Source organism: Diospyros lotus, chromosome 11 (assembly GCF_014633365.1).
Source record: "Diospyros lotus cultivar Yz01 chromosome 11, ASM1463336v1, whole genome shotgun sequence".
Taxonomy (NCBI): domain Eukaryota; kingdom Viridiplantae; phylum Streptophyta; class Magnoliopsida; order Ericales; family Ebenaceae; genus Diospyros; species Diospyros lotus.
The window spans coordinates 2,381,775-2,399,418 of record NC_068348.1 but is presented as its reverse complement, the minus strand read 5'-3'; the positions used below and the strand labels follow the sequence as shown (position 1 = coordinate 2,399,418).

Sequence of the window (17,644 nt, the reverse complement as noted above, 5' to 3'; positions counted from 1 at the left end):
ATCGTGGCTTATTAAGATTTATTTTCATACTCATTTTCTAAATAAGATATAGATTCATACAAATTAATTATTTTTTGTATATATCAATAGACGAGCAATAGATCTATAAATAAGTATTGAATACTCAAAAATTATTATAATAATATCACTATTAAGTAATAATATCATCATATATTTTGTTCTTTCTGTTAGTAATTTTTCTCAATTTGAGTTTTTTATGTAAAATTTTTGCATTCCATTTGATTGTGGTTTCTTTTTTATTCTAAATTGTTACACTAATATTTAAATAATTTTATTAAATTATAAAAATAAATAAAATATAATAAAAACATTTTTTAAAAATAAATTACAATTATTAATTAAATATCTTTGATCCCTTTTCTGATCACCTCTATATATACGTGTGTGGATGCCCTCTTAATTCTTAATTTTCTCTGAACTTCAGAAAGGTTAATTGTAGAGAGAGAGATGATTCTCTTTAAGTCTTCATCAAGAAGTACAGTAGTTCCGGAGCAAGAGGAAGACCATTCCGGGACTGATGATCATGGCGACTGGACATCTCTAACAGTCTGGAGAAAGTCGCTTCTCTTCAGCTGCAAAGGCTTCACAGTCATCGACTCCAATGGCCACCTAGTCTTCAGAGTAGACAACTACGCCGGGCGAACCCAGGACGCCACTCTCATGGACGGTGCCGGCCACCCCATCCTCACCATTCGCCGCCGCAAGGTACGCACCTACGTATATGGCACAAATTATAAACTAATAATGTTCTTAAACAATAATAAGATTTGCCACTAGGGGATCCAAGCTGGGATAGGACTGGGCTTTTTGGGTTTACACGGACCCTGACCCTGTCCTAGCATTTGCCGGTTGAGAATGCCCTTAGTGTTCTTCGCTGTTGCCGCTAGATTGATCTCTTAGTAAAACAGAAAAATATTAGATTTTTTTTTTTTTTTTGTTAAGAGCAAAAGATTATGTTTTAATGGTTCTTCTCTGTGATTTTCTTTGAATTGGGTTTCTTGAAAATAGAAACTGAGGCTAGTGGATAACTGGCTCGTGTACGAAGGCGAAGCTGGCGGCCATGGCTGCTCAACAAAGAAGCCGATCTGCTGCATGAGGAAGCGCGTTAACATCCTGCAACCCAGCGACGGCGCGGTGGCGCGTGTCTATCACGGGCCGCCGGAGAAGAGGCAGGCGTACGTGATAGAAGGGTCGTATTCTCTCCGGTGTTGCAGAGTGGTGGACGAGTCGCGGCGGAGAGTGGTGGCGGAGATCAAGAGGAAGGAAGCTGGCAAAGGCGGCGTTTCTTTGGGGTTGGAGGTTTTCCGGTTGATCGTGCGGCCGGAAATCAATCCCAGCTTCGCCATGGCCATTGTCATGTTACTGGATCAAATGTATTCATGATTTTTCAACCTTTTCTTTCTGAATTTTTTTTTTGTGGCGAAAAGAAATCAATAGTTAGATCTTTGGGTAAGAGTGGCTGCACACACCGATGTTAATTAAGTTAGATTAAAATTAAATTTTATCAAAATGAAAAAAAAAAAAAAATCCCGACAAGAACCCATCTTTGCTAACAGGTTTCCGTTGGTTGCCGGCGGATTCTGAGAATCTACAAGTGACGGGTTTTAAAAAACTCAAATTTATATTGTTCATATCTAAATATTGAGAGAATAAAGGGAAAAAAAAACGGAAAGCAGGAGTAGGAGATGCAACAAAATAAATTTTCTTTAATACTATAAATTTTATCTCGGGATATTCGTCAGTATCATATTAATTTCTTTAGATATCTATATTTCAAGGTATTCTCTATAATCGATTCGGTATTGATAATTATAAGAAATTATAATTAAGTCTTAAATCTTTTGATAATTTTACTTATAGGTCAAGTTAAAATTACTCTTGAACCCTTTAAAAAATTTAGGATATTACACCAAATTTAATCCACTACCTTAGCTCCTATTAAGAATTTTTAAAACACTTCACTAAAACCTGCTACTTGATTCTAAGTGGGATCTTTAGTTCAAGACTAGACAAACACAAACCTTTTACTTATAAACAAGTAAGTCATCTAGCTCACAAGATAGGAAATAATACAGAATAGATTGAAACAGAAAATCTAAGAGTTAACACTCCTAATTACAAGTTCTTTCAACTAAGAGTTAAAAGGCTTAAATGAATATAAGCAAATAAGTACAAAGCCTTTACAAAATGAATAAGAGAGAACAAGAGAAATTAAAGCACTTTAATACTTTGAGCACTTGGTAGATGAGTAATAAATAATCTAAGAGCTTCAAATGGGCCATCCATGTATTTATAGTTGTGGGTAAATATATCCAAAAATTAGATCATTGATGATAGTTGGGGCATTTAATACCTCAAAAAATTAGCCATTACAAGTTTTTGCGATACAAAGTGACGACAAAAGAAATGAGATAGTCGATAGAATCAAACAATAAAACAATATTTAGTTGACAAAATAAATGAGTTAGTCGATAGAAACAATTTATATATTATATTAGATGACAAATTAAAGGAGTTAATCGACAGAATGAGATAAACCATTAAAAATTTTTGGAATTACATATTGTTAGTCGACAGGTCTTATGATTTAATCGACAAAATTAAGCTTAGAAATTTTTTGAATGAAACCATCATATTAGTTGACAGATGCATATAGATTAGTTGACATATTAAAGAAGAAAAATTAATATAGTCAACAAATAACTTGTTTCTTTAAAAGCTTTTTCCAATTTCTTTCAAGAGATTTGATATGATTTTTACTTTATTTTTCCAATCTCGTTAAGATCATTTATTTGGACTTTGAGTATTTGTCTCATTATTTTGAAATTAATTTTAGATTGAAAGTTAAAAACATGAGAGAAACATTCTCAAAAACATTTTCATCATCAAAACTTAAATACCAATAGTAAAATATTATGATTGTTTTTCTTATCCTATTTATGCTTTTATTTCTGTTCTTTATTAACTACTATTGTGTTAGTTGTATATCATGATTGATTTCTCGGGTATATTTAAAGGCTGCTAATGCTTTCAATTTATAACAAAAAATTTTAAAAGCCCAAAATAACTTTTTGGACTAAAAGATATAAATTTTTTATACACAAGCTCCCACACAAACGTGCAAACTAGATAATTATGATATTTAAAAATCACTTCAAATATTTCAAGAAAGGAATAAGAAATTTTCATAAAGAATTATAATTCTAATAAGATTTCAAAATATTGAGATAAATATCATCTATAAAAATTCTAATCCTAATGAATTTTAAAATATAACAACCTTAATTGTAACAAGATTATGAAAGATCAAGATAAACGTTATTTGTAAGAATCTTAATATCATATTAATTAATATTACTTTATATTCTTCTATAAAATAAGCATGCACTTATTTTTTAAAATGTATCTTTTTAATACTGATTTCAATACAATTTTCATTATCTTCAGTAGTATCTAACTTAAATATAGGAATATTCCCATGTCCTTTAATTATTCTTTTTTTATACAGTCAATTGACTTGATAATAATATTTTTAATTAAATAAATTCATCATAATATCTCAGCTATAACACTTATTAATATTAACATTTCTAATTTATTTGTCAATTGAAGCTATATTCTAATGATTTTTCTCATAATTGAGCACTTTCAAGTGTTACGCATTATATCTCAAAACACACGAAATAATTTCTCCATTCCTTAAAAAGCTTAGGATCCGTGGGTCCCAAGCAAGCTCCCTCCCCGCCACGTGTTCACGTTTTGTTTAAAGAGGCTAAAAGTCATAGCATAGTACGAGATACGTTTTCTAGTTTTGGTGGCCTTCATTGACTAAACACGCCAATATGTCAAAAGAATCCTGTCATTTCTTCCCAAAACAATTTACATTCGTTACACGTGGTGTGTTGTGATTTTTTTTAATATTAGTTTATTAATTTGTTCTATCTTATATAATGATAATATAAATATATAATATATTAATATATAAGTACCTTTAAAAATATTATAAATTATTAAAAAAATTCAGTTTACACGAACTGAAGCGATCAAACTTATTCAATCGATTTGATTTTTTTCTAATTATATTGGTTCGGTTTGATTAATTTTTTAAAAAAATTTAATTTTTGATTTTCAATTCGATTTTTTAGTTAGAAGAATTGAAGGGATCGAATTTTAAAATGATATTATTTTGATATTTATAAAATAAAATTATTTTATTTGATTTTATGTATTTTTTATCGGTTATTTCTATTTTTTATCCTATTTAATTTGTTCCATTCGATTTATACAGTTTGAATTCAATTTTTTTTTATTATAGGTTACTTTTGATTTTTCAGGTTAATCAGTCGATTCGATTTGATTTTATTTCTCGATTCGATTTAATAAATTAGTGAATTTTGGCTTGTTTGATAATTAAACCGACCGTTTGTACACTCTTATCAAATTGACTGTTTCCACACCCATACTTATATTTATATTTTTGAGTTAATTTAATTTCTTTATTTTGATGTATAAAAAAATATTAAATTCACTCATTTAATTTTTTTTTATATATTAAAATATAAAAATTAAATTAACACAAAATATATAAATATATAAAATTTTCCCAGAAAAATATGCATTTGAAGTGGATGGGGGACTGTAAACCTTATGCTACCACATATGATAATCTTGGAATTGTAAACAAGATTTTTGTGGGTGACCAATCTGGGCTTTAGAGGTGGCACCAGCTGGTCCATACTTTTGTTTTTGTAATGTGTTTTATTGACCTCCGACATGGATGTGAGGCCATGATACATATATCTATAGTCTGTGTAGGCAAATTGTCTTCTGGTCAAGAGTTATATTTTAATATATTAAAAATAATTTTTTTAAAAAACTCATTTTACTCTCATATTTATTTTTTCTCTTAATTAATTACCCGTCATCCACATATTCATAACAAATACAATATAACAAAAAATACTAAATCCGATATAATTAAAAATAAAAAAATAAATAAAAATAGAACAATAGAACAACACATACATACACGTACATATACACACGTATATATATATATATTAACAGTCACATATATACCACATACACAAATATAAATATATATATATATACACATATATATATATGAAGCGGTAGCCATGGCCGTCGCTTCCTATATATATATATATATGTGTGTATTTGTGTGTGTGCGTATAGGGCTGTGAGGCTCGACACCTCCGACGATCATGGCCGTCACCTCCTATATATATATATATGTATATATGAATATATGTATTTGTCATATTTTATTTGTTGATGTATTTTAGATGTGTGATAAAAAAGAGTATTTTTTTAAAAAAATAACTATAGAGAGTTATCACATGACTGAAAAAAATTTAAATTTTTAATGACGGCGAAGAGTGAAAACATGGTTGCAAATAGAAATTTTCTATTTTGAATTTTAGGTAAATTATGAAAATAACCCTTTTTAAAGTTTTCAAGATATTCAAATTTAAATATAGGTCCAAGTCTACTTGAAACTAGACTTTTATTTGTCTAGATTGACTTAGGAGTTGCGATTTGATTATTCATATGATACAATTATAATATTTTTTTACCTCATAATATACTTATATAAAAATAAGATCTTCAAGAGACAAATAAGCTATTAATCATGCATTGTTAGGTATGATTGTTTAGTTCTACCTCTAGTATCGATATTGACTTATTTGTTGGAAAATATAATGGGGAATTGAGTCTTCAATTTTGAGCACAATTAGGTAATGCACTTGGTTCTAGATAGACTTATTGCTGATCAACTCCAAGTATCATAAAAAATCATGTCATTATAACAAGTTCTCAAAATACCCTCTTTATATATTTTATTTGAAAAATAAAAATAAATTCTTTTAATTCAATTTAAACTCATAACTTTTTAAATTATAACATACTTAAATTTGTCGTCACACTAACACTACAACAAATTTTGGATTAAGAGGCATTTTAAAATGCCTTAATAAATAGTTTATTATGACATTTTAACTATTAGGGCACTATTAATAATATCGTGTGTAATTGTGTCCCAAAAACGTATTAAGACACTTACAAATGCCTAAAAAATAACTATAAATTTAAGTTTGTTGTAATACTTAAAAATGCCTCAAAAATAATTATAAATTTATTCTTCACATCCCCCCACAAGACCTTATCTAATCTCCAACTTACCCTTCCCTTGGCTTAATCCCTAAACCTTTCATTCTTCTTGCACGTGTGTGATCACATAATCTACACATCATCTTATTAATATATGTGCCTATATTAATTTTATAGCATATCTAAGTTTCATTAAAATTATTTTATTGGGGCACTTAAGATTTATCTATTAGGGCACTTCATTAAAGTGTTTCGTTATAATTATTTTAATGGAGCATTTTAAAAATTCTGACCTATTAGATTTGTCTATTAGGACACTTCATCGTCGTGCCTCATTAAAATTATTTTATTATGGCACTTCTTTAAATTGTGCCTTAAAATGATATTTTATAGAACACTTAAATTTGTCTATTAGAGCACTTAATTGTTGTGTCTCATTAGAGTTATTATATTAAGACACTTCTTTAAATTGTGTCTTAAAATTATATTTTAGAGGACACTTTTTAAAAAATATCCTAAAAAGATGTCGCAACAAATCATTTTTGTTGTACTATAAATTTAATCTTATTTAAATTTTTTGAAAGATATAAAAACAAAATTGCAATGGTCAATTATCATCGAATGTTCTCAGTTGAATATTCTCATAATCTCATTCTGTCACATTTTCAAAGTATTGATTTTCGATTTTGGTTTTTGACTTTGAGTTCCAATTTCATCTAGAGGCCTTTCGCTTGCTGGAGTAATATATAAATTTAAAAATCGTTTAATGGTAAAATTAAATAAACTCTATAATTAAATGACCAAAATTAGAATATAATGATTCATTTATAATAAAATACGAAATTTAAATATAATTTAATTTAATTTACCCTTTATTTATTTACTTAATTTGATTGGTTAAAGCACGTGGGTAATAGGTTGCTGGGATTAGCCGTTACCGGAAGGGTGAGGAAGCTATTAGCATTAGGAGGATGTCGTGTCAAGTTGAGTAATAAAATTAAAAATATTATTTTAACATTTAATTATAATATTTTGATAATAAATATATAATATATAATATATAATATATTATTATATAAACATCTTTAACTCAATCCTAAAGAAAGAATCTCACAAACCTATCGATAAATCGAGAGATTGGAATGTGACCGAGAGTTTAGAGTATTTTAAGAGATTATAGATCTCGTGAGACATAATCTCCACGTATTATTTATATGAAATTGAGTCAAATCTATTTTCAATGTTCCTGTCTACAAAATCGAAATGATGTCCGATATGTATGTCAAAAAATATGGTCTTTTTGGTATCATCATTTCTATAAATGAGATAACTTTATTTCGATTTAAGTATGCTCAAAATTAGACACTTATTAGAGCTCAATTTGCTATGCATTCTATATTTTTCATTCGGAGATTGACTTAAATATTGGAGTGTTCGCGTATGAGGTCATTCGTACCTCTAACCAATTTCTTTCTCTACAAATCTCTTTAAAACTACACTCGAGACATTCTCCCACTACATACAAATTCATGTTGAAAATATTTTTATGAGTTACAATTAATTGTCAATGATTTTATTTTGTTAAAATTAGGTTGATGATATAATTGATTATCTTTAAAATAGACAAAATAGACGTGCACGAGATTCTTATTACTAATAGTGGACTATCTAATTGTTAGTGGGGAGTGCAAATCAATTTTTTGAATTTAGATGTGACTTAAGAGAGTGTGTAAGTCAATGTCTAATAACTCATAATAGAAGAATTATTGAATAAATATTTTATTTGTAACTAGTCCCCATTTCCACTACTCTAAATAATAATGTTGGGTTAGGATTTTTAACGCTCTATAACATATTGTATGTTAGTCCCGTTGAATGACTACATGTCTAAGAAGTAGTGGAAATAAGATTTGTTATTTATAGATTTATTTTGATCTAAGATTTGCATTCGTATATTTCATTTAGTGTAAGATTGAATCATATGTAATCGCATTTAATACCGAACACAAATATGTTGTCATTTGGTTTATATATTTAGTGTTCTATTGAATTTATATTATTATATTATTTAAGAACATTAATACAGTTGAAAATCCAGGCAACATTACTTTTGTGGAGTAGAATTCAATTTTGCCATCTTCTAGAGATGGCCAGAGACTGGTGGCTCCTAATTTCATTCAAATTCATTTCCCCCAATTTCAAATATGTCACCATACAATTCAATATTCCACCATAATGCCTGCCTCATCCATCCATCCATCCATCATACCAATACTCTCTCATTCCCCATGAATTTTTGCAAAATATAACAACTTAAAACCCTAAAATTTAAATGATAAAATAAAGTATATTTATTATATTTTATTTTTAATTGTGATCTAAAATAAGATTAAAACTTCTTCTACAATTGAAAATTTATCATCGTGACTCATTCAAATTTATTTTCATACTCATCTTCTGATCAAAATATAAATTTATACAAGTTAATTCTTTTATATATATATATATATATATCAGTAGATCTATAAATAAGTATTGAATACTCAAAAATTATTATAACAATATCACTATTATAGCAACAATGTCATCATAGTGATATTTTATTATTTATGCTATTAATTTTTCTCAATTTGAGTTTTTTACTAAAAACAAAAGCATTCGATTTGATTGTGGTTTTTTTTTATCCTAAATAGTTAGACTAATATTTAAATATTTTTATTACATTATAAAAATAAATAAAATATATTATTAATTAAATATCTTTGATCCCTATTCTGATCACCTCTATATATACGTGTGTGGATGCCCTCTTAATTAATTCTTAAGTCTCTCTTAACTTCAGAAAGGTTAATTGTAGAGAGAGAGAGATGATTCTCTTTAAGTCTTCATCAAGAAGTACAGTAGTTCCGGAGCAAGAGGAAGACCATTTCGGGACTGATGATCTTGGCGACTGGACATCTCTAACAGTCTGGAGAAAGTCGCTTCTCTTCAGCTGCAAAGGCTTCACAGTCATCGACTCCAATGGCCACCTAGTCTTCAGAGTAGACAACTACGCCGGGCGAACCCAGGACTCCACTCTCATGGACGGTGCCGGCCACCCCATCCTCACCATTCGCCGCCGCAAGGTACGCACCTACGTATATGGCACAAATTATAAACTAATAATGTTCTTAAACAATAATAAGATTTGCCCCTTAGCCTAGTGGACTTAGGGGATCCAAGCCAGGATAGGACTGGGCCTTTTGGGTTTATAAGGACCCTGACCCTGTCCTAGCATTTGCCGGTTGAGAATGCCCTTAGTGTTCTTCGCTGTTGCCGCTAGATTGATCTCTTAGTAAAACAGAAAAAGATTAGATTTTTTTTTTTTTTTTGTTAAGAGCAAAAGATTATGTTTTAATGGTTCTTCTCTGTGATTTTCTTTGAATTGGGTTTCTTGAAAATAGAAACTGAGGCTAGTGGATAACTGGCTCGTGTACGAAGGCGAAGCTGGCGGCCATGGCTGCTCAACAAAGAAGCCGATCTGCTGCATGAGGAGGCGCGTTAACATCCTGCAACCCAGCGACGGCGCGGTGGCGCGTGTTTATCACGGGCCGCCGGAGAAGAGGCAGGCGTACGTGATAGAAGGGTCGTATTCTCTCCGGTGTTGCAGAGTGGTGGACGAGTCGCGGCGGAGGGTGGTGGCGGAGATCAAGAGGAAGGAAGCTGGCAAAGGCGGCGTTTCTTTGGGGTTGGAGGTTTTCCGGTTGAGCGTGCGGCCGGAAATCAATCCCAGCTTCGCCATGGCCATTGTCATGTTACTGGATCAAATGTATTCGTGATTTTTCAACCTTTTCTTTCTGAATTTTTGTTTTGTGGTGAAAAGAAATCAATAGCTAGATCTTTGGGTAATTAAAAGTGGCTGCACACATCATCATTTAATAAAATGACAATTAAGTTAGATTAAAATTAAATTTAATCAAGATGAAAACAAAAAAAAAATATCCCCGACAAGAACCCATCTTTGCTGACAGGTTTGCGTTGGTAGCCGGCGGATTCTGAGAATCTACAAGTGATGGGTTTTAAAAAACTCAAATTTATATTGTTTATATCTAAATATTGAGAGAATAAAGGGAGAGAATCGAAAAGAAGGAGAAGGAGATGCAGCCAAATCAACAAAAAAGATAAAGTGAAATCGATGAGAAAGAAAAATTGGGGAAGATAACGAAAACAAAAGAGAAGATTGAAAATGGTGACAAAGTGGAGATGCGGGGTATCGATCCCCGTACCTCTCGCATGCTAAGCGAGCGCTCTACCATCTGAGCTACATCCCCTTCGATTGTTGCTTATGTAAATAATATATCACAGTATGTATTCACAAACCATCAGGTCACCACATCCTTGTCTTGTCCTAATTTGAAATTATTTAAATTAAGTAAATAAGTTTGGGTTTGATATTTAAGCTTAATTAGTAATGGAATTGAATTTGAGGGTGAGGGTACTTAGTTCATTTGGGCTTAAATATACATATATATATATATATATACATGGATCGAAATTTATAATTTCATTGAATCAAATAAAACCTTTGAATGAAAAGTAAGATCAAGAGTGAAGAAATTTAGAAAATAAATGCTATTAATATCTTGAATTATCGTAGTGAATAACATTTTGTTTCCCACAACCAAGGTTGCACGGAAATGAAAATGAGAAACATTTCTGATACGAAACGAAAATGAAAAAATAATTTTTTTTTTTAAAAATAAGTGTAAACAATTTCAAAATAAAAAATATTTCTAAAATGAGAAACGATTTAGAAATGTTGAAATGATGCCTCCAAATCGTTTTTGTGCTACCTAGCCCACAACCACAATATGGTAGCCCAAACTTAATGTGAAGCAAAGCAAAAGCCAAACTTATAAGAGAGGAACGAAGGCAATTATGTAAATTATAATATTGTTTTGTGAATAATAACAAATAATTATATATCATGTTTATGGATCGAAAAAAACTTATGTAAATCACATAATACAATAAGTAAACACATACTTGGATCCATCTGGACTTCAAACCATAAGAAAATTATTGATCGATGACGAAATAACTAGAACCTAGTTTCTCTCCCTTAACTTCAACCATAATGATGGATATAAAATATAATTATAATTGTTTTTTTGTGTTGAATAAGGAAATAACCAAACATCTATTTATAATAGTAGAAATAGTTTCCCATCAAGATTCTTTACGAGTTATCCACATCTTCTAAATCAAATAGAATTTTAAAATAATCAATTATCTTATTAAATCATTTGATAATCTCATCAAATTAACACTATTATATCTGATATTCAATTTGATTATTTCATCAAATACATATCAATAATTATTTCAATTATCTTGTAAGATACCAGATAATTGTTATTGATTAATCTAATGAGATATTTTTATTAATTATTATGTGAATCATAAGATAATTCTTACAAATTCTCCACTAGATTAAAGCATTTGATCATTGAGGTAAGGGGTAGTTTTGATGTTTAAGTAAAACAAAATTGAAGATCTTGAAGAGAACGCATTGAGGAATGCTTAAATTGTATTTGTTTGTGATGGATCCTAAATGATATGTGTTCTTATCTAGACCATACTGGCCCAATCGGTTTTCTGGCCTGATCTCGGCCCTCATACCTACCAACAGTGACCATCATCACTACTGTATTTGCAAACACTCTCGTTCCATCGGCATTTAACGCAACATTTAATGAAGGTCTCGTTGGCACCACACTTCTGTCAGAAAGTCTAACTGGCACCGGTTATCTTCATCCCATCCCGCTGCAACACCCAAGGCTAACTTACATGTCAAGGAACCCCATTTTTCCCTCTATATAAGCTAACCTGCTCCTAAGCCAAGGTATGTTCTTTTCAGCCTATTGACACTTTGCCAACTCAATCCTCTACTCACTTTACCATCGGAATGTTTTGTAGATGTCGCCACCCCCTGCTCCAGTCACCAAAACCAGTTCCGACGCTATCAGAATTTCCCCATTTGGCAACCATTTGGCTCGGAAGGAACATTTGGCGCCTATCGTGGGGCACGGTAAAGAATACCTACCCCATATACCCACTTGAAGCTCTTGATTTACCATTCAACTAGCCATAACTAGAACCAGAAGCCAAAACAACTTCACTCCCATCTTAAAATCCCAACCACTAACCACCTCAGTCGGAGAATCCAGCCACCATGGAAGTCCTCCTTCGAACCATCTAGAAACTCCAAAATTAGGTTGCCAAGTTAACCTGTAATCAACAGCGCAACCAACACAATGAGCGGGTTGATGATGACGCACAAGGTAGCCACTACCAACACTAGCAGGCTACCCATGCCCTTGTTCCACCACCTTGTATAACCCAATCCATACTTTTTTAGAGTTCATCATATCCGTACCCTGCCTAGTGGTTTTCACCTCCCCAACACATTGGAACTATATGATGGCACCACCGACCCCCAGGAGCATTTGTCCATGTTTAGCTCCATGATGTTGCTAAGTGGAGGCACGAATCCAATCATGTGCCTAGCTTTCCCTAGTACTCTCAAAAAGTTCGCACTGTTATGGTTCTCCTCCTTGGAACCAAACTCTATTCACGACTTCTCTAAGCTGACAACCCACTTCCTTATACATTTTTCCACCAACCGAGCTCCTTGTAAGACCTTAAATAGTCTAATTAATTTGAAGCAAGGAGAAGGCGAGCCACTCCGGGCGTTCATGGATCGATTTAACTGAGAGACCATCCAAATCAAGGATCTCAACCTAGCAGTCTCTTTATATGCTATCACAACAGGGCTATAGCCCAGACCATTCGCTGATTCACTAGCAAGAAAGCCGCCAGTTGACCACGATGAACTTCTACTATGTGCGGCTAGCTACAATAATGTTGAGGAAGCTGTGGCAACCAGATGTGGCAACTTGCTACCTCGAGCCCAAGCACAACCGAGTTATTAAGTGGCGCAATCAACCGAGTGCCACCAACAACCTAACAGAAGCTTTAGACGGGGAAGGGAAAGCATAAATTAGCCCGAGAGAAGAGAAGAAGCCTGCGTACCCGAACCACCCCAACTCTGGTATGAAATCTATACCCTTTTGACAGTCAGGAGAGATCGAATTCTCTAGGAAGTCTACAACTCGAGGATCACCTACCTCTCTTAAGATAAAAAGTAGCAGAACCCCAACGCCCATGTTGACTTGACCAAACGATGTGACTATCATCGAATGTTTGGCCATACCATTGAGGAATGCGTCGCGCTCAAGGATCAAATTGAGCGACTAATCCGGGAAGGCCACCTTAGCCAATACTTTTATGGGCGAGGCTAGACTGGGGCGCCACGCGGGGACCAAGATCGAAGGAGGAACCGAAGGTCACAGCGAAGGTCGAGAGCTAACAAGGACTAGAATGAGGCACTGTTAGATTTGAAATGCTGTAGCACACACCAAAAGGGGGTGAATTGGTATATAAAAATTCTTTTGATAAAAAGGAGATGATGTTTATGAAGACCACGACTTTGTTAAACCTTAAGATCTTGAAATGGCATAATGAGGTATCAACAGTATAAAGACAATCTCGTCTTGACAATGGAGAACACAAGATTGAAAAATATGAAATATTTTTTAATAAAAAGGTTAAATATATGAATCAAGTGAGGAATATAAAGATGCTTGAAAAGATAAATAAACAAAGAACACAAACATAAGAGAACAGAAAGATTTATAGTGGCTCAGCTTAACCCAAGCCTAATCTACTACCTTAGCTTCTTGCTAAGGATTTTGTAAACAATCCACTAAAACTTCTTCTATCACTTCGGATAAACCCTCTAGTAACAAGTTAGGAAATATACAAACCTCATATTTAGACAAGTAAGCCTTCTAGCTACCAAAGCTAGGAAAATAAGAACGATATAAGTGAAAGAGAGAAGCTAAGAGTTAACACTCTTAATTATAATTTTTCTCAAAAATGAAAACAAGGCTTAAGAATAAATTTACAACAATAGAACGAAGCCTTGGAGAAAAATACAACAATGAAAGCACAGATTCTGTAAGCTTGAATAAAAAGATTTGTAATCTTTAGATCAAGTCGTTCCCATCCATTAGCCTCTTCTTGATCATCATTGAGTTGTATTTATAGGCATTCCAAAAGATCTAAGAGAAAACTAGCCGTTTGTGACCGTTGGGATTTGAAAAATTGGTCGTTATGCTTTCTGCAAAAAAAGACTTAGTCAACATATAAAAATGATTAGTCGACAGAATCAAACAAAATAACAAGTTTGGTCAACAGACAAAATATGCTGGTCGACCAAGTCATAAAAATAATAAAACACTTAGTCGACCAAGACATAAATAAGCATGACACTTAGTCCACTAAGGCTATCCTTCTGTCAACTAACTATGTCGACAGACTTAAGGAATTAGTCGACTAAGTCAGCACATAAGCACTGTTAGTCGATAAATCTTATAACTTAGTCGACCAAGTTAGCAACATGCATGCTGTTGGTCGATAAAGCCTATAGCTTAGCCGACCAAGTCAAGCTTTAAAATTAATTGAACAATATTGAGCATATTGTTAGTCGACCAATTTATATTTTATCAACAGATGCATAATAATCTTGAAACCTTGTCGACTAGTTAATTGACTTGCTTTGCTTTAGGTTTGAAACATTTTGTTTCATTTATCCAATGATTCAAAACCAATTTGAAAAACTATTTAGGAGATTCTTTTAAATCTTAATACTTGTTTTTGCTAATCTCCAACTAATATAAAAAATTATAAATCATTTTGTTTTTCATATTCTTGATAAATCATAATCTCCAACAAATCATATACTTGACAAATGACTTTGGGAAATAAATTGATTTTGTTTTTCATCATCAAAACCAAATACAAGAGTAAAATATTAGGCACATCCAGCCAACTAGATAAGAGTGATAATTGATACCATCTTGGAAGGCTTTGCTAGAGGAGGGGAATCCAACTCAGCACAAAAATGACACATTCGAGTGGTCATGTCAATCAGCAACACCGAGCACAGTCGAAAAAAGATAGCCTAGCACTTGGAATTCTCTTTTACTGACAGGGACTATGAGGGAATCGACCAAAATCTCGATAACCCTATGGTTATATCTATCATGACGACAAACTTTGTCATTAAAAAAGTCCTCACCGACCAAGGGAGTCTGGCCGACTTATTGTACTTGTTAACTTTGAAAAGACTTCAAATCTCAGAGGAGGACCTCAAGTCATTCCATGGGAGTCTAGTTGGTTTCTCAGGAAAATAGATACACGTCAGGGGGTACATCGAACTATTGACCACCTTCGAAGCAGTCCCCCTCCTCAAGACAATTAATGTCAAATATTTAGTTGTTGATTGCCAAACTCCATATAATGTGTAAGACCTTGTTTCGGCATAAGCTTGCCACGTCAATTAAGCAAGGTTTGAATATCGAAAATTGGCCGGATAGCAAAATAAATTGCTGAATCGACTGGAGGGAATGCCCCGAAGTGTAATTGACTATGGAAAATGGTATAATCTCAATAAGCGTTCCGAGATAAGATTTATGGAAGTAAAAGAAATCGGAATTGGGACGATTTTGGTACAGCTAAAATATAGCTGTGATTGAGGTTAAAATACCAAATTGTCATAAGAGACTTCCGAAAAGTCAACGGAACCTTAGGGGGTGCTCCGATTTTTCATAAGAATCAACCCTTTAGTGGTTGCATGATGAATCAGGGTCCCGATGAGGACCCAGGGGCGAAATTGTCCTTATCAAGTATAATCAAAGTTATTAATAATGGGTTTTAAGCATGGTAATGCAATTTTAATTGGTCATTGGGGGTGTATTGGCAAGTTAGGAAATTTTCTAAGTGTAATAAGCTGGAATTATGGGGATTAACTGTGTAATATAAATATAAGATATATATATTATATAATGTATATAAGGTGCATGCGTGCGTATAGGCGTGAAGGGCAGGGGGAGCTTTAAAAAATTCTATCTATTCTCGTGAGGGGCAGGAGGGAAGCTCTAGAAAGTTGTCTCTGCGCATGGGGAGCAGCTTGCAGACGTTGGATTGGGGTGATGGGCTTGCAGAGAGTTTGAAAGGGATGTCTAGAGTGATGGCCAAGGCTGTCGGGTGCGTATATATATATAGAGAGAGAGTTGAAGGAATGGAAGCAAAGGGAGGAAAGAAGAGAAGGCCGAAATCGGCGATGGTGTAGCAGCTTCATGCTGCTATTTGCAGTGGCCGAAACAGAGAGTAACCGAGAGATGAGAGAGATAGAAGAGAGTTTGTGAAGTAGAGATCGTGTGGAGAGAAAGAGATCGAGTGAATGAGAGTGAGAGAGAGATCGAGAGGGGGGCTAATTTTCGACCATGGCTAAATCAGCCAGTGACGATGATGGCTGGATCGATGGGGGCAATCATGGTAGCGGCCGACAAAGTCTTAGGTGCGGGCTGGTGGAGGCGACCAGCACGGCAAGCAGCAGCGACGAGGCAGTAAGCGACAGCCATTGTCGCGTCCTTCAGCACGCAGCCATGGCAACTGTGAGCATCAAGCTGCGATTAGGCGGCAGTGCAACGGAGGCTGCCGCGATGGCAGCTCGTGGCGGCAGTTGCGGGACGACCGGCGAGGTCGGGGGCGGTCGTGATGGCTGGCGACGAGTAGAGCAGCCACGAAGGCGGCTCGGGCATGGAGTTGCAGGCGCAGGTCGCACGAAGCAGAGAAGATGATGAACAGTAGGAGAAAAGAAAAGAGAAAAAGAAAAGAAATGGAAGAAAATAGAGAAAATGTGGGAAAAATCTCAGAAAATAGGAAATAGTGTTGTATTAATATTCCGAAAACTTTGGAGAAAAAAAATGGTTCAGGCACTCGTTTTGAGGCGGTGCATGAAAAATGAGGCAATGCACGAAAAATCGAGGTAGTGCGCGAGAATCAAGGTATTGCTTGAAAATTAGTATGGTGTGCAAGAATCGAGGTGGTCCACGGCAATTGAGGTCGAACACGCATTTCGAGGTTAAAGCGCGCATATCAAGAAAGCCCGAGAGGCTAAGTTAAGGTAAGTAAAAATCCCTTAGAAATTTCAGTAAATTAGGAATATTATTTTATGAATTATTATAGAGAAATATTCGAGGATATGCTTGAGTAATGCTTAGTTTGGATTATTGAGGAATTATTATTTAGAAATTATTTAATAAGGAATTATTTAGTGAGGAAAATGTTTAAGGAATTGTTGAGGAAAATAGGAAAAATAGAGAAAAATTGTGAGGAATGGAATATTGATGTTGTTAAGTGAATATGATGGCCAGGGTATGTGAGGATTCGAATTGATTACGTTAGAAGCCTGGCACGAGAATCAAAGACGTTATGAGATGCGAATAAGGTAACTGGTACTTCTCAACTGGATTTAATTTCATGAAAATGTTTGATTTGAAAGTGGTTTCCCAAAACCCATTTTGATGAAAATGGTTTTATC

At 33.5% G+C, this 17,644-nt stretch overlaps 1 protein-coding gene and 1 non-coding gene across 5 annotated transcripts; one reads left to right on the top strand and one right to left on the bottom strand.

Annotated features, from left to right (window-relative positions):
- Positions 1 to 439: 439 nt before the first annotated feature.
- LOC127812635 (protein LURP-one-related 17-like) lies at positions 440 to 10,034 on the top strand. Of its 4 annotated transcripts, none has more exons than XM_052353117.1 (3): positions 440 to 630; positions 9,183 to 9,278; positions 9,597 to 10,034. In XM_052353117.1, exons 1-3 carry the CDS (start codon positions 469 to 471, stop codon positions 9,969 to 9,971), a joined length of 633 nt encoding a protein of 210 aa, XP_052209077.1. In that variant the 5' UTR covers positions 440 to 468; the 3' UTR covers positions 9,972 to 10,034. The 4 variants fall into 4 exon arrangements, with proteins under 4 accessions (XP_052209077.1, XP_052209076.1, XP_052209075.1 ...); XM_052353116.1 differs by lacking the exon at positions 9,183 to 9,278 and adding an exon at positions 1,030 to 1,413 and having other exon boundaries at positions 440 to 726; positions 9,981 to 10,034; XM_052353115.1 differs by lacking the exon at positions 9,183 to 9,278 and having other exon boundaries at positions 440 to 726.
- Positions 10,035 to 10,390: 356 nt separating this feature from the next.
- TRNAA-AGC (transfer RNA alanine (anticodon AGC)) lies at positions 10,391 to 10,463 on the bottom strand. Its single transcript has one exon. It is a non-coding gene; the product is annotated as a tRNA-Ala (tRNA).
- Positions 10,464 to 17,644: the final 7,181 nt, after the last annotated feature.

What these genes read in the sequence shown, in the direction of transcription:
- LOC127812635 (XM_052353117.1), top strand. Translation starts at nt 469, where the DNA reads ATGATTCTCTTTAAGTCTTCATCAAGAAGTACAGTAGTTCCGGAGCAA. An exon ending in TCATCGACTCCAATGGCCAC is followed by an intron (nt 631 to 9,182) that starts CTAGTCTTCAGA and finishes TCCAATGGCCAC; the next exon opens with CTAGTCTTCAGAGTAGACAA. An exon ending in TCACCATTCGCCGCCGCAAG is followed by an intron (nt 9,279 to 9,596) that starts GTACGCACCTAC and finishes TCTTGAAAATAG; the next exon opens with AAACTGAGGCTAGTGGATAA.